Source organism: Plectropomus leopardus, chromosome 22 (assembly GCF_008729295.1).
Source record: "Plectropomus leopardus isolate mb chromosome 22, YSFRI_Pleo_2.0, whole genome shotgun sequence".
NCBI classification, from domain to species: domain Eukaryota; kingdom Metazoa; phylum Chordata; class Actinopteri; order Perciformes; family Serranidae; genus Plectropomus; species Plectropomus leopardus.
This window is the reverse complement of record NC_056484.1, coordinates 12982103-13003841: the sequence shown is the minus strand read 5'-3', so window position 1 is coordinate 13003841 and position 21739 is coordinate 12982103. Positions and strand designations below refer to the sequence as shown.

Genomic DNA, 21739 nt, shown 5'->3' with positions numbered 1-21739 from the left:
GAGAGAAATATTCACTCTCCCAGCACAGGAATGATTGTTGCCTAAAGAATCAGGTTTGTGACCCATAGATTAATGAATCAAGACTGGAAAGCATTTCAATTAATCCTTTTTAGAGGACTGCAGATTTTCTGTGAAGCTCTAAACCAGTGTTAATGTGAAACGTGAAGTTCTGAGATAAAAAACAAACAAACATGCATGCACAAAGACTTTACCTGGACCAGTGCAGGATAAAAATCTTAGGGCTAACCTGAGAGTCTTTTTTGCGACCTGGAGGAAGTCTTAGTCCCGTTTTGATGCTTCTTCTCCATCTGCGACAACGACGGCAGAGCGCCAGATCGGTGAGAAGGGGAAGGTGACAGGGAGGGTTTCCGGTCCAGTGGGGAAGGAGAAGGTGTAGACGGTAGCCGTCTGTCCAGCGGAGAGCGTGCCGGACTGGGCCGCCTGTCCAAAGACGATGGAGAGGTGGTGGAGCGCGGCGTAGACGGTCCGCTGGTGCCGCGACCGTTCACCAGCTTCTCACTGGACCGTTGGGAGCTAGGAGGAGTGTGGGACGGAGGTTTGAGTGAGGAGGGAGAGGGGGAGGAAGAGGTGAGGCGCACGTGTGATGCAGAGTCGGGCCGGCTGAGGCAAGGCATTTTCTCCAGGCTTACGACTGGAAGGGATACGCTGCAGAGGGGAAGAGTGGAGTTAAAACACTACATGACTTATGGGCCTCAAAGTGCAATGTTCCCTTAAATTTCTCTTCCATTTTCTATGAATTTTCTCATAAGAGACAATATAAGAGAATTCAACTCCAGATGCACTAAACGTTCTTAACCATTCAAATTTGCTCACACCCAGGTGTGCTTAATGTTGAATCCCACTTGATCATAAGTCCCCGATTTGCACAGGTAACACTCCCTAAATACTATAAGGCTTTTGTGCTGTGTGCAAAGACTCTGGCATATGGCCAAAAATGGAGACATGACAACAAAAAAAGGTTGGAGAAGAAGAACTTCAGCATTAGCGAAGCTGACATACTGTTAAATAAACTCTATAATTAAAATAATTAATAAAAAAAAAGCAGCAAGCCCACATGCATATATGAGAGGCTGGAACCATGAAATTATACTGATGCATATTTCTAAATGTTCCTCTAATGTAAAACTTATTTTTCTTTGTGCTAGGCAACAATTTGCAGTCTTTGAAAATGAAATATTTTTCTCTTATCTTGGTAAGTACTCTTCGCCATTTCTAAAAGTTTCTCTTACTGAAGAGAAGAGCGGAAATTAAAAAAAAAAAAAACATCGGTAAATCCCAAAAATCAGTGGGTACCAATAAAATAAGAACAAATCAAGGATACAAGCAAAAATAACAGGAAATCTGTTAGTATATAATTTCTTGTATGAGTCCCAATGTTTTGGGAGCAGCAAAAGAAGAAGAAATTCATCATATTAAAAAAAGAAGTATGTGCCCACCACGTCTTGTTCCGTGCTCCCTTTGGTGGATAGACAGCAAGAGGAGCCTTGCTGAAGCGGGAGTGAGGGTAGTCTTTAGGGACCCTGAAGGCCAGTGTGTCCCCTGGACTGGGAGCCACAGCAGGGGCCACTGCAGGTGCCTTGGGCTTCATGGGGACCAGGGGGCTCCTGGAGGGGGCGGGGGAGCTGTGGCGCTTCTCTGGATTATGTCAAGACAGAGGCAGAGACAAAAATTGAATGTGTAAGGTCACATAGATGTAGGTGACACTCCTACTATCAAGATCATGCATTACTTTTTGGATCTGATTTGCATCCAGTTAACACCTGAGTCTAGCTCTTAGTTGAAAGCTGGATCGACATCACTTTACTTGTGCTTTGTTCCGACGCGTTTCAGAAGCACAAAAACCTCTGAAACTTGAGCAAATTGGTTTCATGTCTTTCAAAAATGTGGTGGAAAAAGCAATCTGCAATTTGGCAAGAAATGTTCCACATAATGCAGGAAATATGCAAAAGGTGAAAAAAATACAGTGAGAGAGAATTATCATTTTAATTTGTTTGCACTTTTTTTCAAGGTCGCTTCCTTGTTTGTTCTTGTTTTTTTTCTTTCTATTTTTTTTTTTTTTGAAACAGGTAATTTTCCTGCAACTTTTTACTCATAACTATTGTCTAAGTTTTGGGATATTGCTTTTTAAATTGCTCATTGCTTTTTTCCATGCTTTTTTGAATGAAATCAAGCTAATTAGCTCAGGTTTCAAAGGGTTAAAGCAAGTTATTTTTTTTCTACCCTGCTTAGATGCCAGATGGCACACAGGAGTTACAAATCTGTGCCAGAACCTTTCCACAAAAAATGAAGTATTTACAAATCAATTCAGTTTACTTTTCTCTAATTAGCAACTTCCTCGACACCATCTGAAGTGTCCTTGTGTGATTAACTCCACCAATCTGTTATTACGCAGAGTTCAAACAAGAGCCAACAATTATAAATACATTTTGACCCAGATCTGATCAGGATGCTGAGGCACAGAAAGAAACTTAGAGGGGAATAAATCACGAGGCCGCGGGGGGGTAAAAAAGTAGGAGAGGAGAGGAGCTCAACACTTACGGTTCTTGCTATGCATGTCTTTGTGGGAGAAGGGTGGGGAGGGAATGAGGGGGTGTGGTCCAGGACTGTCTGTCTCTCTCTGACTGTCTCACAGGGAAACTACACCCCAGCTACCTGAATGAAAACAGAGGGGTCAACATGTCATAAAAAAACAGAGAGGAGGGGAAAACACACTGTACACACAGTAACACAGTGTTTTAAACTGCTAACAAATAGTTTTTCAAATTATATGCAACATTTAGCTAAATAATGAGGCTCAATATCATATTGTGTTCACAGTTCACCCCTGAGAGCGGCTTCAGGAGGTAAATAAGCAACAACCAAAGATCTAACAAGATTTAACTGATAGATTGTGAAAAGTAGCTGGGATGAGACGTGTGGTGAGCTCAATTTCCTGTCTGCTGATAAGATGCAACTACTGAAGAGAGCAGTAAGATGATGAAACACACCTAAAAAGAGCAGCTCAGGTAGAGTACATAGACTGCTAAATTTCACTCTGGAGGTTTGATAACTGACCGTGTGTGACTATTTGTCCATGCAAAATCGTCAACAAACAAAGCAACAGGAGTTTGTAACTGCACTTGTGTGCACAGCCACATATGCTCACAATTACATAGATTGGCAGCAAATATACAAAACACAAGTGTCCACAAACATGTTTTTTCAAGCCCTGCCTTAAAATGCCTGACAGAAAGTGCAACATGTGCAGGCCAAGGTCAAGTTGTGTCAAACATACAGCCTGCAGGCCAGGACGGGCCTGCCAAAGGGTTATATCCAGCCCGCTGGATGTCTTTGCACTCCTAAGAGTGATGCAAAGGCTAAATGGTGACTAGGTTTCAGCAGCAAACATTAAGTAGCCTTCTTCAAGTAAAATGCTGCCTCAGAGGATTGTGGACTAATGCTGTCAAAAATATTGATTAATTGATACATATAGATAATGATCATTTTGAATGGTTTAATTCCTACTTTACGTAGTATCTATACACCGCTACCATAAATACTATGGTGATTTTGTTGTCTTTTTTACTATTCCTATACCCACCAAGAAAAGAAAAGTGAACATTGCTATATTATAGCCCTGTTGTATTCATCTTTTCACAAAAACATTTAAATTTCATGCCCTCAATGTCAATGTTTTCCTTGGTATCGAAAACAATTTCAAATTTCAAGATATTCAGCATTGTGTGAAATATTGTCAATCAGGAGCTTGAGTAAAAATGAATCCATATCAGACTTCTATCTTAAAAGAATATTGATGGAACTAAATCGCCACACAGGAGAAGAAATGTATGGAAAAATGCAGATGTAATGACAAAGAGTAGTGGATTGACTGGAAAAACTGAGACATATTGCTGAAATTACAATTATTTCTTGCTGTTCCTCAGCTGTTTTGTAAACGGACAAACATTTTCAAAATGTACTCCCTTACACTAAATGAACACAAAACATTTGTAGGTGTTGTTATGTATAGGTTATTATGGTTTTACTGGTCTAGTCCACTTCCACAAATCCACCAGATCAAATTGGGTTGTATGTGGCTTGGAGTTGCAGTGATTTACCATATGATGGTTATTATACAATGTTTAGTTGCTTGTCTACTGAACTGAAAAAAGTCAACTAGACTTTTTACACATACTTGAAGGGGTGTTCTAAATGATAACAATAATTTTACCATATATTGTGATACCCTGAAATCGTGATATATTCTAAGATGTTTATGGTTCTGTGAAAATCTTATACCCTTGCAACCCTAATATGCATCACAAACTAAAATGTCCTAATACAACTGTTATCTCTCACACACACAGCGACAGACTAAATAGTCAAGCAGACATATACTAGTTACCTGGATGCAACTGCTGTTCTACGAGTCACAGCTGGGCCCAAATCTGTGCATATGGTAACTCAACAGGGCCCACTAACGGGAAGAAATGCCACTGTGCACTGCACACCCGGGGGTCCCACAAACTAACCACATGCTTTCAAGTTTAAATCCCAACAGGATGGTGCTCTCATAGACGTTGCACTAAGCACACAAAACCAGACATCACATCCCTAAGGTATGACAAAACAAAGGTAGAGATGGTAGACTTAAGAAGGCAGGCCATGCCTCCTGATGGCTCGTAAACCGGTGCAAATAACTCCACAAAAACAAAAGCTAGGTGCCATAGCAGACAAAACATTTCCCAAAAAGAACCCGTTTCACTACCATCATAACATTTGAGGACATGTTCTGTACCAAACACAGAGCAAAATGACCTCTCACCCTCATGCAGAGTGATGAGTGGGATAATCCAACTCTGACGAGAATTAGATTAGAAGACTGATCCACTCTCATGTCTGTTGAGTAAATATGAATACACTGCCAGCAGCTGTTTAGCTTCACTTTGCATAAAGAGTGAAAGCATCAGGAAACAGCTAGTCTGGATAAGAAACTGTCCGGCACATAACACCAGTAAAAGCACATTTTAGCTTTTGTACAGATTAAGAAAAAGAGATGAGTTTCCTGTTTTTGTGCTAAACTAAGATGACCATCTTGCACCTGTAGCGTCATATTTACCACACAGACATGAGAGTGGTGTTGCTCTTCTAAATGAATTCTGTAAGAAAGCAAATAAGCGCACATCCCAAAATGTCAAATTACTCATTTAAAGCAATGCAAAAGCCTCAGCAACATATCACATAGGTATCGTGCTAATTGGTTGATGTTAACTGCTCAAAAAATGTCTCTCGTACAACTGTACAACGAGTAAAGTAAAGTAGTAGTCGACCAACAGCAGCATGTTGGAGCAAAAAGAGCAGACAGACTGGCCCTGTGTGTTTGCTCATAGTGCATGGGTGCACATGAAAGTGTGCTGCAGGTGACTGTGTGTGTACAATGTGTGTGCAGCATGTGTCTGCGTGTATTGAAGAGATAAGCCGTTGCATGCACAAGTATAACAGGTGTGTGTTCGCGTGTGACACCATGCTGAGAACTTTTCTGCAATGGTTCTATCCATAAGCAGTTTACATAGTGGGGTGTGCATGTCTCTATGTGAAGTATGTGCATATAAAAATGCTTTGCAAGAGCATAATTTGCAAATGTGAGACTGTGTGTGTGTGTGTGTGTGTGTGTTTGTGTGTGTGTGTGTGTGTGTGTGTGTGTGTGTGGCAGGTGTGTAAATAGGCCAGTGGAAGCAGAGGACTGGAGAGGCAGCTGTATTCAGAGTAGCAGGATCAAAGTCCAGAGCCACATTTACAGGTATGCAGCTACAACAGTAATAATTTCACACATTTAATCACACATTATTTCACACAGCTTCACACATTTTAGTCAACTCAACTGCACAGTTCAGTGAAGCTGTACTCTAGCAATAGGCTGGGAAATCTGTGGATGTGTGTATTTTTTCTGTATGGGTGTTTTTTTTATTTTCCGATTTCAGCAGTTTCTTGTTTTTCCAGGCAGGAAAAAGGTAAATAATAAATCTGAAGAAATCTGATATTATATGAGCTGTATGGCCAAGTCAAATACACCCTTAACTTGTGCATTTGTGGGACCAATTTGACCTGCTTCAAGCTCTGTTGCATGCTTTGTTTTTATTGGATTCCTGTTCTTGTTCATTTTTCTGTTTCACAGGACTTTACAGAATGACAATTTTTTAACATTTGAAACATACATTGAGTTTTTTCTGATGAAGCTTCAAAAGTCTGTCATCATATTTTATGACATCATCAACCTAAAAGCAAAAAATTAAAAATTCTACAAATGTAGATATAAAATATGACCTTTTTTAACGACTTAAGTAATCTATTATGATAGGGTTAGAGACAAAATATTTTTTTTGTTATTGTAGTTATACAAAAGTAATTTATGTTGCTGTTACATTGCTGCTCCACCACTGTTAATATAGGTGTGTGCCTTCTTTTGTGTGCAGCAAATTGAAGAGCAAACAGTTTCATGAACACAATACAAATGTTTTTGAAAGGCTAAACGGCAACAAACATGGACTGAAGCAAATTCTTTTCTTAGATGAAGGAATTTTGTAAATTTGGTTAACAATTCTGTCTTTTTTTCTATGAATTTTGACTTTTGGAATTCAAAATGCTCTAGACTTATTGGATATTGGTTCAAACAAGTCAGAAACAATCCTATGCAGCCACCATTGGAATCTAATTAGTATATAGTGTAGCCTAGTCTGCATTTGCAACTGTGTAGAAACAGACATGCAAGAAAAAGAAAAGATGCACATAATACGAATGTTGATTTAAAATTTGAATTAAGCTTCAAACTATTCAGTGCATCTCCACTATTTAATACAAGAATTTTTTTTTTTTTTTTTTTTTAAAAGCTGTGTCACATGAAAAAATAAATGCATTTGAATTAGGAAATTCTGCAAAATATATGTATTAGATTTATAACTAAATTAAATGATGTCATTTTGTATAATTAAAACAACACAATTATGAACAGCTTCAATTACTGGCCAACGAAATTCATTAAACTCTTCCGAGCTAGTATACTTGTATATACAATAAAGCATGATGAGTGATGAACAACTTATTTTTCCCCCAAAACAGACTCAGATATATTGTGTTTTGCAGCAGAGCTCATCCTGCAAGTACAGAGCCAGCTGGGAGCTAACCGTACTGATTTACAATACATGGACGGCTGCCCAGGCAAGGTCACCAAGCCACTCGACCACAAGGGCACCCTCACTACTACCCTCTCCTGCCTGCCTGTCGTTATGGCAATGCTGAGAGCCCCAGCTGATTGCCGATTGGCTGCTGACTCATCCTGTGGGTGGAGCCGCTGCATGATGAGGAAGCAGAAGCTCTCAGAGCTCAGCTGGGTTTGTTTACATTGAGCTGCGAGGAGCAGGGGAGAGAGTCAGAGAGAGATAGATGTGAGAACATTAAGAGAAGCATCTATAAAAACTCTCAGTAATTCGTGTTATCTGAAAGAACTGAGTCAAAGACAAGTAGGCTTATAATGGAAAACATATGGCAGGATATAGAGGCATGTTTACGTCTTAAGTGAACATTAAGATAATTCTTCACATTAAAAAAAAACAAGAGGACATTTACATTAACTACATTTTATATATTGTTTCAAGCATATTATTTTCATAAGAAATAAGCAATACATTTTAAAATCACAACATAAAAACCCATAGTCATGGTAATGTAACACCATCTGGCAGGCAAGTCCTCCACACAAGTAGCGACCGTCAGAAAGATTTGTCGCTGTGAACAGAGCTCAAAGAAATGATGACACTGAACAGCTTAGCGCTTTACACCTTTGGTTCTCAATCATGGGTCCGGGGACCTCCAGGAGTTCTTGAGGGAGTTCTAGGCATCAAGAAACATCCCGATTGCCAGAAAAATGTTGGCACTGAACATTTCTTTAAACACTTGTGTGTAATGAGGTAGCAGATATGCTGAAATTTGATGTTACAACAACACTGTGTTTAACATGTCGTTAGGTTAAGGCACAAAAACCACTTGGCCATGGTTAAGAAAAGATCATGTTTTGGCTTTAGATACACAGTTTGGGAGGCACAATCATGAAAGGAAATGCAGCAACCACTTTTCATGGAACTATCCCGATTGAAAAACAGTGATGACTAAAAAACAAACACATTTGGTGGCTGAAACACCACTGGAAACGCAGCGATGACTCCCTAAAACACAACCAGTAAACACAACCAATGGTCTGGAGCTTGACAAGTGTCCTGCCTAAGTCACACGCCACCCATCATTTCCTCCCCCTTTGAAGAAGTCAGCTCATACACTACGCTATTTTAAAGGGATTCACATGATACACCAAGGGTGCAAATTCTTCTGCCAACTGGGCTGTCAGTTTATTTTCACTATTTAATGCTCTATATAGAAGTGAGACTGATTTTAGTAATAGGTTAAATGTTTTACTTCCTTCACAGTTATCCTCTAAACTATAGTTAAAACTATGGAACTGAAATCTTAATCATACATCAACATCATATCTAACACAATATCTAGGGCTGGGCAATATATCAATAGTATATCGATACTGTGACGCGAGATTAGATATCGTCTTAGATTTTGGATACTGTAATATCGTGAGTATTGTTTTTTTTCCTGGTTTTAAAGGCTGCATCACAGTAAAGTGATGTGTTACTTATAACTTTTCATCAAAATCTCATTATGTAAATATTTTGTGAAAGCACCAATAGTCAACCCTGCAAATATCGTTTTAATATCGCCATCAAGGAATTTAGTCAAAAATATTGGGATATTTGATTTTCTCCAAAAGGTAGATGTTAATGAAGTGAATTCTTATCGAATGGCGGTCAGTGCCCCAATGTGCATCAATTTAGGGGTCCTTGACACACACAAAAAAAACTGCCCTACACTATCTGAGATGACTAAACATTTTCTGGCTGTAAACTTACACTCAGACAGCATGTATGGATGGGTGCCATGATAAAAAAGATGACTATGAAGAGACGAGGTTCAAAACAATCCTAATGCCATGCACTTTGTATTTCTAAAGTCCAAACAAATTTAAGTGCAGAGAAAGTACCTCTGATGTACAGTAGCAGCTGGCATTTTAATTGGCCCGAGCCTCAGCTAATGGTTCACACACACACGCACACATGCGCGCGCGCACACATACAGAGCAGAATGAGCAACACCACCGGCAAATGAAACTAAGCACAACTTCTGTGGTTAAGGGGGAAACTTTTCAACAACAGAGAAACACCATGTGAAATGAGCAAGTGCTTCCCAGCCCAGACACACACGCTTTTACACAACAATAACAAACTCAGACAGCGAAGCACTGGGCAGCCCAAACGCTTGTTAAGTTAGGAGTGAAATGAAACCAAAAGGAAACAGAGGTTTTTTCTTTTTTTTTCACCTGCCTCAGAGCTCAATTAATCCACCACTACAGAGAAAAGTTGGAGGGCGAGTAGAGAGAGACAGACACTCCCACCAGCAACAGCAACAAACCTTTCATCGTGCACTCCTCGACTTACTCACACACAGCAGGCCACCAGCAGAGGAGACGGACTGAAAGAGCGGAAGGAGAAATAGTAGTAGATGAGAGAATTGGAAGGAAGACACTGAAATATCTGAGCACGGCATGAAGTGCTGATTTATCTGAACACAAAGCTTCAAAAGCATGACTTACACACCCACACACACACACACAGAGAGAAATCAAATCATCAGTTACTTGTGACTGTTGAGTTCTCTAGTTTGTCATGGCGTTCACAGGGCCTCAAATGTACCAACATATGAAATGCTCTTTGAAATAGACTCATATTAATCACACTAGCCTGTAGAAAAATGGAAAGGTCCAGTGTGAAGGTTCTAGGGGGATTTATTGACAGGATTGCAATACTATAAGTGTACTGTATTTTCTTTAGTGTATAATGACCCGAAAACAAGAACTGTTGAGTTTTCAGTACCTTAGAATGAGCCGTTTATATATACATAAGGAGCAGGTCTTTCTCCATGAAGTCCACTACTTTTCTTCAGTAGTCCCCAACAGCAAAACCAAATATTGGCACTAGACAGGGCCATTTGTTTGTTTTTTGTGTCGGCCAGCATAGTTAGCAGCCCCTTCACAATGAGAACTTGACAAAAACACAGTTTTTTTTAAAAACGTGAAACTGCTTTGTGCCAGTTTGTTTTGAAGAGCAAATACCTCAGTGGAGATTTTGGCTCCCGGTAAAAACCTCCTGAACGCCTTGAGTAGATAGAAGGTGAGCACGCATTAGTGGTTGCTGGGCTAGTAGCCTGTCTCTGAATAGCCAAACAGCATAAGAGAAACACTGTTTTGTGATGTGAAAGTTGTTATAGAGATGAAGAGACCTCTGCAGATAATTCAGCTCACAGTGAAAAACCCTCTGAACGTCAGGATTAGAAATAAGGTGAGCACATATTAGCAAGTGCTAGGCAAGCAGCCTGTTGAACAGTATCTGAAAATTGTAACCTTGAACTGTTTTATTCAGTGTTTTTGCAGGTTTAAATCCCCTGGTCTGTTTGTTTTGGAGAGAAAGAGACCTGTGCAAATAATTTGTCTCCTGGTAAAAACCTCCTGAACAGTAAAAACTGAAAGAATTCTTACCGGGAGACGATTAAGCAAGCCGCTATATGAAATCATTACCATTAGATGCCACTAAATCCCCCTAAAATCTTACACACTGTTCTTTTAAATATGAAAAAAGTGCCCCAGCATTGCTTAAAAGAGTGGTTAAGTCATCATATCTTCATTGTAAAAAATGTCTTAACACAACATCCTGGTTTGTCCATAATAAGCTTTGAGGTTCACCCACAAGCGTTAAAAACTATTTCTTTGCACATTTTCTCTTTACGAGCTCATGGGAGAGAGCATGGTGCGAATGCTGCCTGTTTGAGGGATTTATTTGATATCCCACTGGGGCCACTTATGCTAAGAATATACATGGTTGCCTTACTCTAAAGAGATTTAAATAAACAAATTTACGACATGGAGCAAGTCTGACGAATAAAATACAGGAACCTATCTGAATACAAGACGTGGCATACATTATACATCCATCTGACACAGGTCCTAGCTTAAGTTGTGACCGCTCTCTCTTCATCACACACAGCAGAGCTTGAGCAGCAAACTGGGCATGTATAACTTGGAGCCACTGACCCCTGAGGCAGCCAACCCCCTCCTCCTACTCTGTGTGTGTGTGTCGGTGTGTGTGTGTGTGTGTGTGTGTGTGTGTGTGTGTGTGCGTGCGCACGCATGCATTTCTGTATATGTAAAGCCTCTCTACTGATTGAACATACAGGTCAAGCATGAAAGCAGATCCCATGATCATGGATACAACTATAAGGCCACTGCAATGAATAATAAGATGCAGGGTCACAACATATAAAGGAGAATCCCCAGCAGGAACAATGACGCTTGTAAGGATATTACAGTAACAGGAGGAATGAGCAACAATGGGAGGAAAGGCATAAAACATAATAATAATAATAGTAAGAAAAAATTCTTGACAGGGCCAGTTCCTCAAGGCAATCCACTCAGCAGAGATCGGGAGAAGTATTTTTCATGCCATGACACAGAGAAGTTTTGTGTGAAATGCTTGAAACTCAAGAATGAAGTCAATGAATCAACAAAAGTGGCTGGACAGTTATGACTTCCAGGCTGCTACATTAGTTACGCACACTGATGCCATCGTATACCGTACACCCTGGTGAAATTCCAGAAAGATTTGAAGGCATGAAAAAATAGATACGACCCAAGCCTATTAGAAATGCAAATGTACATGGTGAAAATAATTCACGAGTACAACTTCCCCACTATTCAGCATGTAACTGGGCCTGCTAGTCCACTACAACGCCTGCTTGTTATCACACTGTGGCCCAAGGCTTGCTTTGTTTTATGGGAAGCTCTCAGGAGATTCCCACTCCTGACTGTGTGTGTATGTGCATGTGTTTTAGACCTGTTGTTACCCGACTCTGTGTGCGTGTCAGCAAGCAGAAATGATGCCAACAAGAGGGTGGGGGGGTGGGGGGGGGTGGAGGGGGGGCAGGAGCAGGGACAAAACAACAGCGCCTGCCAGGAGTCTATGAGTGTGTGTGTGTCTCACAATACCGCTGACCTCTTTCTGCTGAGAAACAGAAAGTGAGAATGTGTGTGCATGCAAACTCAACTGGCCTCTCTCCTCTTGAGGAGAAGTGTGTATGTGTGTGTGTGTGTGTTCATTAAGCATGACCATGTGTCTCACCACACCCCCGCTCAAACAGACGGCTCTGGCTGGTGCACGTGCAGCCAACAGAAGGAAGCAGCAGCTCGCGGGCAGATGCAAGCGCGCTCAGTTGAACCACAGCCACAGTCAAAAACAAACAAGAGGTAGACAGACAGGGTGGAGGGCCAATGAGAGCTGGGATCAACAGTGCTACCACTTAACTGTTCAACAGTGCTAAGATTAACAAAGCCAGTTTGGTGTTTTTCAACCTGGACTCTATTTTCCTATGTTTTTGTGTCTAAGTGAAGAGCAGAGAGAGCATTATTTGAAATTGGTCCCGTATTTAGAGAGAATGGGCTGCGATGTAAACACTCCTGGCATTTGTGCACTGTCAATATATGTCCACTTAAAGTGCTGTTTTTGCCTGTGACAGACTTAGATTAGCAGACAGTGACAAGTGCTGACAGAGATAGGCCTTTTTGTTTAAGGGTAAGATCCTGGGGCGCCCTGGTAGCTCACCTTGTAGATTGTCCTTAGCAGAGGCCTGGCTGAGTCCAACATGTGGCCCTTTGCTGCTTTTCCTCCCCCCTCTCTCTCCCTTTCATTCAATATACCCCATCAAATAAAGGCCAAAAATCCCCCCAAAATAATCACAAAGTAATCTCTCCTGTTTTTGTTTAAGCCAAAAAAGCCCAGAAATCACTACCCACCAAACTCCTTTTGGATAGACAGTAATTTTAGCATATATAGAGCCAGTATATTTTCACATCTAACAAGGTGAAATAAGGGTTTATTTCAACCAAACCAGAGTTGATGATTATTAGAACAGTAGAAAGACAAACTAAGGCAGCTATTGTAACTTTTATCTTATTTTCAGTTGACATTGAATGAAGCATACTTTAAGATGATGACATTAGTCTTTTTAAATGGAGTCTGGTGAGTTTGGGTACGGCACAATTGAAGCTGTTTCCGGTTAAAAGAAAAGGGATCTTACTCGAAGAAAAAAAAAAAAACAGGTCTGTCTCTGTATAGGTCCTTTCCAAAATGTTGTCAGTTGCAAAAAAAAAAAAAAAAAGCACTTTTAGTGGACGTAAATCAATGCTGCAAACATGCCCAGAGTGGTTATAATGCCGTCTGTTTCGAGGCTGCAGTCCTCTCTCTGGACAAATTTCAAAAACTGTTGTTCCCATTATTCACTTAGACACACAAACATTGGAAAATAGCATCCAGGTTGAAAATATACCAAACCTATCCTTACCCTTTAAACAACAAAAACTGTGTACGACAGTCACTTAAAAAAATACAAAGTACTTTCTACAACTATGCATATGCTAATTTTAGTACACATTTCAATTGTATTTTGTTTAATGTAACAATGACATCTGATGCAACATCTCAACTACATCACTGGGCTTTGTTACTGAAAATCACAGTCTCCATAGCAACAAATATTGCATTTTTATGCAATGTATGTTATGAATGATTGATAAGCCTAAAGGTACATAAAGCATATACAGCTGAGCAGTGTATGTGTGTATCGAATGTGTCCATGAATTTTTCAAAACTCTGCGGCATTAAAATAAGGAACGTGGTCATCCCGTGTTTAACTTATATGTACAGCTTTTTAATCAACTCATATGCCTGTTGAATCTCTCTTTTGCTTGCAAAGTATAGGAGAACAAGAATACTTGAAACATTATTTAGGAGCAGAAATGATTTTCATAATTGGCTTTGTTAATTTACAATGCTGCATTATGCTGTAAATTATTTAGTGTTTTTCAGTAATTATCAGCATCCTGAGTATTAGAAGGTTTAACCAAGTGGTGTGTGTTAGAGTGGAGAATAAGTTGCAGCTATGCTACCTGTCAAAGTGTCCTGAGGGGATAAACAGAAATGATTGTGTGTGTGTAGTTTGGCTTTGTGCCTCCGTGTGACAACTGGAGATACCCCCAGGAGTGTGTTTGAATGTACGTGTATCTTGGTGAAGTGTATGACTATGCCGTGAGGTTTTTGTGTGTGCCTATGCCCTGTAGGCTCTCCGTGTGTGTCTTACCATAGTGTGTGAGGATGCCCTGAGGGGTGACCACCTGATTGCAGACATGGCAGACAACAAGACAAAAATCCTCCCGTGCTGGAAACTGGCTGTAGACGAGCATCTCTGAGAAAGACATGAAGATATGAAATTACATTCAAGAAAATGAACAGAGTTAAAGGACTACAGTAGAGCTACAACAATGAATCAATCAGTTTCAATTATGAAGTAATCCCCAAATAAATAAAAGCCAAACATTTCAGATTACAACTTCTTAAGATATGTTTATTTTTTCTAGTTTATTTTCTCCTCTGTGACAGTAAACTGGATATATTTGAGTTTTGGACAAAACAAGACAATTGAGGATGTCATCTTGGGCCTCAGGAAATACTGATTGACCGTTCTCATAATTATGAGAAATTTTACAGACCATACAACTTCTTGATTAATTGAGAAAATAAGCATATAACATATTAATCAACATTTGATTATTTGTTCAGGTGCTCCATACTACCAGTTTTATCCCAAGTAAAATGACTTTCTCTTTGGCAATACATAAAGTCCTTTATAAAAGTTGAAAAAATAATGATCAATCATAGCAACCAAGTGTCTGTATTTATGAAGCCTTTTTAGGACAGCAAATAATAATTATTTTCCTGATTCATCACTTCATTGCTTATTTGAAAAATTGCCCAGTCATATCCAATTTGCAATTATATGAAACAGTAAAAGTTAGAAAATCAAGTCAGCAAATGTTTGAAACCAAAAATCAGATATCAAAGTAGATGCTAATTATTTTCATATAACTAATAATTGACAAATCGCTCCCTTCAAATTCAACACTTCACTGTCTATACAGAGTCTTTTAAAGAACCAACGGAAAGAGCAGAAAAAATAAACACAAATACACTAACCTGTGCATCTAAATTGCACTAAAAGCTCCAATCCCCCCACCCCCACCCCCTGAACTGCCAGAAGCTCCAAATACTCCACAATATTATCTGGCTTTGCACACTTTTCAGATAATGCATCTGACATGCAGATGATAATGTGTGTTAGTCATTAAAAAGGCAGAAAGGTTAGACACTACTTTCAGTCACACAAAAACTAGCAGTGTTCTGTCTGTGCCTTGAGTAACAAGAATTACCACACCCAATGAATTTCATAATAGAAATATTGATAAAAGCAAATATGTCCCTCTGAAAATAGCTACTATCTCTTTTGGCTTTGAGAACCTAATCTTTCTGTAACCAAACAACTGTGCTGACAGGAATCACCACACTTATTAGCATGGGGCTTAAGCTACACTCACTGAGGGGGAAGTGATGGTGGTGTGTATGGATGTGTGTGTTTCCGAAAGTGCCCAAGGGAAAAATTAAAGAATGTGTGGGTGTCTGACAGCGTATGGGGTGCATGTCGTCATGACCTTGCATTACTGGCGAGCTCTGTGTCAGTTAGGAAGTCAGAGAGATCAGCAGTCAAGCCTGGTGCCCATCCGTGTGTGTGTGTGTGTGTGTGTGTGTGTGTGTGTGTGTGTGTCGGAAACAGATCTGCTGGGTTACTCAAGGTTAAAGCCATATCATACAAATATGTAGACAACATCAGCGCGTGTGTGTGTACATACTTCAAAAGGTCACAGTTGGTTTCATTACTCATGTATAAAGAGTTCAAGGGCACACTGACAAACACTGTGGCTGTCATGATCACTGAAAGGAATAGTTTTTTGGGTTATGTTCATACTGACTGAAGACTGCTGTTCAATAAATATTGTCTGAATCAAATGAAGGGCAAGACAGTCACACCGAAGCAGTAACATAAACTGATATTAGCTGAGGAAGGGACCTACAGTTGGATGCCAAGCAGCTGCACCGAGGCAGTTAGTGCTAAGATGCTTTGCACAAGTTCACCTTGTCAATACAGAAGAGGAGATTATTTCTCACTCATTTTCCACGCCCATAATTTCTAAGCATGCACCTGGATTTAAGCCACAGTTTAAACTCTGTGATTCCCCTGTTTACTGACCAAAAACTGCTTTCCCCCCACAAGCAAATAAACTGTTTGATTTTTGACTTAACTGGAAAGGGGCCTGATCCAAGCAACAATACCAACACAAAGGTGTAGCTGCGTGTGAAACAGCTTTTTAAATATTGCCATTGTAGTCAACAGGTTGTTAAGCTGTTAGGGTTAATAACTTTGTAATGTGAGCCGTTAAACAGCCTGGAAACACTGATGAATGTTGGTTGCCAGGTGGTTTCTGCAAAAAAAAAAAAAGTAGATCACCACAGTTTGTATCCTTCCTGTCATCATTTTCTGTGGAAACCAGCACGTTTTCTTTGTTAATAAACTATCAGGAAAGCCCGGCCAAAATGAAATATGCAAAAGACTTTAGTGGGAGTACTGGTGGAAAAAAAGCAAGAATGCAATTTCCTCTGAATCTGCCAAGTCAAATGCAAACTAAGTGCGTAGCCTATTTCTGCAGCCTGAATTGTGTGTGTTTCTCAAGCCAACTGCCACACGCTGCCAAATGACTGACAGGCCTGAAAATGAACTACAAAAACAATCAGTCACTGGTGAATAAACATGTTTGGAGCTACTAAAACAATCAATCACTGGACACGGATTACATTCAGAGTTTGTAAATCAACTCAATGGGAATTGATGAACTGCAATTTTGGAAAGCAACTTCAAAGAACTACAGGTAAACAAGAAGGGTTTAAAAAGCAGAGACTATCAACATGTAAAGAAGAGCGAGTTACTCAGCGTTGCTCCAGAAAACTGAGGCTGACTAACATGCCTCAGTAATAATGCAACTGTAGCAAAGAAACAGCCACATGTTTTACTGTGAAAATGACCTACAATCAACCAACTTAGGGGAAACCTTGGGCCACTTTTGAATAATCACAGTTTCAACCATTCCAGCTTCAGCTGCGTTTTGAACAGGCACGCCAGATAATTGCTGGTACTGCATCAAATGTGTGATAGATTAAACAAGCTTACAAGTGGTTCACTGGCAGCTAATGTTACAGACCCCAAGCTACAAACTCAACAAGCTTCTTTTCTCTCCATTTAGAAAGAAAACTACCCCGATACAAATCTTATACAGTTCATTTTTCCCCCCTCCAAATATTTGTAAGGAGCCATGAAACATATTTGAGCCCTATAACAAAGGCAACACAGTCTAACAATACTAAATTAACCAATAGACATTACTAACAGGTCTAAACAAGGATTCAATATGTTTTGCTACAAAAAAAGTACTGCAGTGGGTTACTTACAATTATTTGGGACTTTAGCTTTGCAGCAATGGCTTTTTCCTCTGAAACTAGCTTTCTTTGGATTGGAATCTATAGATAGCCCAGCTAGACTCAAGTGTAGCCACCGCTATTGTGGTATGTCAAAATTTTTTTAAGAAGCACATAGACATATATGCACATTTTAGTTGAGGAAATTTTGGAACATTTTTTTATTCAGTGTATGGGCGACATATTTTTACAACTGGAGAATGAAACAATCACTTCAGGCCTACGACAAAGGCAAATACAAATTAAAATGTTAAAAAATAACCAATATCTGTGTCCATATAACTTTCTGGTCAAAGCCACAGGGAGCCACTAGTATATGGCTCAAAAGCTACATACAGCTCCGGTGCTGCAGCTTGTCCATCCTTGTTCTAGGACCTTGTATGAGATTCCCAAGTCTTTTTTTTCCTAAACCAGAAAATGCAAACGCCTGTGAATGCTACAGTAATACTGTCAAAGGTTAACTTAAAAGGCTGAAAGAAAAAAAATCTTTGTAGTTTAAAAATCATAAAAGGCAGAAAAAAAGATGAATGCAAGCACAACTTACCTCTAAGAGCAAAGTATTTCCTTAATAAGAGAATTTGAATTTTGGTTTGCACCCAAAAATAGGTGGCATTCCTTTTTCTTCCTGTAAATAAATCTGATTGCTATAGCAATAAAAACAGCATGTCAGAAGGGGAAACTGAACTAGTCTGCCATATTATGATGGCAGATTTGTCATTTTTAAGTTTAAACCAACTCCTACTGAGTTATTTCAGTATAAAGCTTTAAACATCTGGTTTCAAGGTCAGAATAATCTGATAATCAGGTATAAAAAAAGCCAGGCTGAAAAATTAAAACCATTTATGAAGCAAACCATAAGAAGTGTTCACTGACATATCATATAATGTGAAACTAGAGTTACAATCTACCATCTAGGTTGAACACATTAACATCAAGGACAAGATCATTCCACTCCAATATCTATTCAGAAGGTTCTGATTAATCTTTTTCATGTTGCCGCATTTTCTTTACTCCAGACTATACTTCACTTCCGACAGTATATTAGAGGTTTTAAGGGCAACGTCAGATATTCAGGGCTGAAAGTTAGAATTAGCCAAATGCTGGTAAAATATGCAAGTAGCTGCTAGATTTTCATTCATTCACAAAAAAAAGACATTCTATTGAGATTATAGATTTCAAAATGATCAGCAGGTGTAATATTTAATTGTGTATTATATCATTTTCATTGAACAGTTAATCAAAAATAATTTCTGATTAATTCTTTGACTAATCTTTTACTTCTTAAAGTTTTTGGTACAGAGCAGGGGTACTCAACTTGCTTGCCTGGGGGCCAACTTTGCACGATAAAAAAACAAACATTAATATTATTGTTAATCAGATAAAATTAATAAACTATGCAAATCGAGTTGCAGCAATCACACGCAAGTCAATTGTACACATGGGGGATTTCTAGAATTTGAGGGCATTTAGGATTCAGCCCTGTGCTTGTGCATGTATTTCAGTTGTAAATTAGAAAATGACCAGTGGATCATAAGTTAAGTATTACTGGTGTGTAGACTCGACCGTGTTTCATAAGGCAACATGGATCTTTAATTCGCCTCGCTTTATAGCATTTGCAAAAAGTACAGGAAATGTATGCATCACTTGACTGCATTCAAGCACTGACAAGGTAATTTGACTAATCTCAGCTTGAATCATTTAAATGCAGACAATACTAAATGACTAATTTTGAGGAGTCTGCTAGGTAACCGAGACTTTTTTAAATCCTGTGCTGAAAGGTTTCAAACACCAGGAGAAATTGGCTACTGCAAAATACATTGTGCTAGAGCCTGCCCTGCACAATATGGTAAGTTCCCCTCTGTTTGATGCCTACTGCAGCTCAGTGCATTTACACTCCAAGCACATTTGATCTGGGACAAGTCTCGAAGCACGCTCGCAGAAACATCATACTAGTGCAACCTACTGTACCTCACATTTAAAGTCATCTTAATCCACTGCTTTTCATAATATTCAAGAACACAGATAGAATATAACTACAGTGAAAATGAATGAGCATGTATAGACCGCAGCTGGCTTTATGCAAAAAAATGTGGAAAAACCTTAATAGGCCAAGCATTGATCAGTAGATAAGAGTGTTATCAATCCTCCCATTAAAAAGGATAACTTACATGTTGAAGGGTAAACAGCATAAATTTGAGATTATATGAAGCCCCTTTATAAATTATGTAAAGGATTTAGATTTATTAGATAATCAAGTGATCAAGTGTATAATTTCTGTGAAACATGCACTTTCTGAGTATATTTAATTTTGTCTGTCTTTTAAAATATAGTCATATTTAGTTTTTTTGTTGCAAATAATGTACTCAATTTTGTATAGATTACCGTTATTAAAATGTGACGGGCATTCTTGTTGGATTTTTTTTAAATATTAATTGTATTTTTCGCTTTTTCATTCTTTCGCTTTTGTACTGCATTAAGATACTAATTACATATTATTATATGTGCTACATGATTTAAAAAGCTGCATTTTACAGCATGGTAAAACTAAATTAAAATATAGCAGGGAAAAAAAGAGCACTGATATGTACTATATTATCTCTATAATAACATGACGTTCATCATGATTCCAATCTCTACTTAATACAGTACAAATAGAAGCATTACAACACTGCCTATTTCTAGTGAGATGATGACAGTAGCTGTCAGTCTAGCCCGACAAAGTTGCTGGCGGTTGTCATCATCTCCACTGTGTGCGAGAGTGAGACAGAGAAATAGATACCAATCATGTCCTGCACTGAACACACCAATTACTGCCGACCTGGCCTCACCATCTACAAATATGTGTGTGCTCTCAGGTGTCAAGTGAGTAAACATGCAGTTTAATGAATCACGCTAGGTTCTGCAAGATACAAATTTACAAATGATGCATTTAAGACGCGTTTCCCCGAGTGTCTGTGAGGGTGTCTGTGAGTGTGTGTGTGCATATCACTCTCAGCGGGCCTTCGTGTCATGTTGCCAACAGATCAGCAATTCTGGAAACACCGCTTCGGTTTGGCTCAGAGAGAGGATGATGAGGCATGTGAGTATGAGTGTGTGGGAGGGGGGCAGAGGGGTGGTTGGTATTTGACCAGTGAGAGTCAGAAGAGTTTCCCCAGCTGTGTGTGTGTGTCAGTGTGTTGGTACGAGGGCTGCAGCACGCTCAAACTTTCAGGGATGACTCAAGTGTGTTAGTGTGCAGCGCGTGCTCCTGTGGGTATTTATACGTGGTTAGGTGTGGAGGAAACTCCTTTGGCTCTGTCCCCGGGTGGGGGGTTGGAAGTACCCACTCACTGCTTGGGGGCACCCCACAACCCCCTCCACATAGGCATGATATATTTATAACGATACTCTTACACAAAAGCCCAAAAGCAACGCAGCTGAAACAATAAACAGGACAGACTTTCAGCCATACACAACCTTCAAGGACCACTTCAGTCTTACCAGTCTAACACACACAATAAACTGTACATACAAATTGCAAACACACAACACTACAAACACTCCTAGTTGACTGCTGATAATGTAGGTCTATCAAATAGGTGTCATATTCAGAAATGATAAAGCTGTTTGTCTTAGACTACAGGCAATGCTGAAAAACACATGGATCTAGGGCTGGGTGATATGGAAAAATATCAAGTGATCATATACTGATACTGATCAATATCAACATTACAATGATCCTTCCAGGTTGCCTATCGGTGCTTTCACAAAATTTTTACAGTGAGAGTTTTTGGAAAACAATCATCGGCAATATGATTAGAATGACTATGTGGGTAAAGTCCAATAATAGAACAGCTAGAGCAGTCTGGCAAGTTCTGAAAATTATATTGCTTTACTGTAATGCAGCCAAAATCTAAGACTATATCTAGTCCCATATTATGATATCAATACAATAGTATATATCATGATATAGATATAATAGTAATGGATTTTGGATATCAGAATATCGAAGGTGCTGTTTTTTTCCCCCTGGTATTAAAGGCTGTGAAGTGGTATATTTATTATTAATTACTAAAGGTATGGCTATTATTATTATTACTGGTATTAGTAGCTTAACTGGTGGTGTTTTTTCTTGTTGTTATCATTATTTTTTAATAAATCTCATCTCAAATGTAATG

General features: G+C 39.2%; 1 protein-coding gene across 2 annotated transcripts in view; it reads right to left on the bottom strand.

The window, feature by feature from the left end:
• Positions 1–21739, bottom strand: part of atxn7l1 (ataxin 7-like 1) — a 39356-nt gene that overhangs the window by 16189 nt on the left and 1428 nt on the right. The window contains exons 3-5 of one of the 2 annotated variants that reach the window (XM_042511564.1): positions 14302–14406; positions 1458–1656; positions 248–666 (exon numbers count right to left, since the gene is read on the bottom strand). In XM_042511564.1, the coding sequence (XP_042367498.1) occupies positions 248–666; positions 1458–1656; positions 14302–14406 (723 nt within the window). Of the gene's footprint in view, positions 1–247; positions 667–1457; positions 1657–2559; positions 2659–14301; positions 14407–21739 lie in introns of those variants that run through there. The other variant, XM_042511565.1, reaches the window with a different exon arrangement.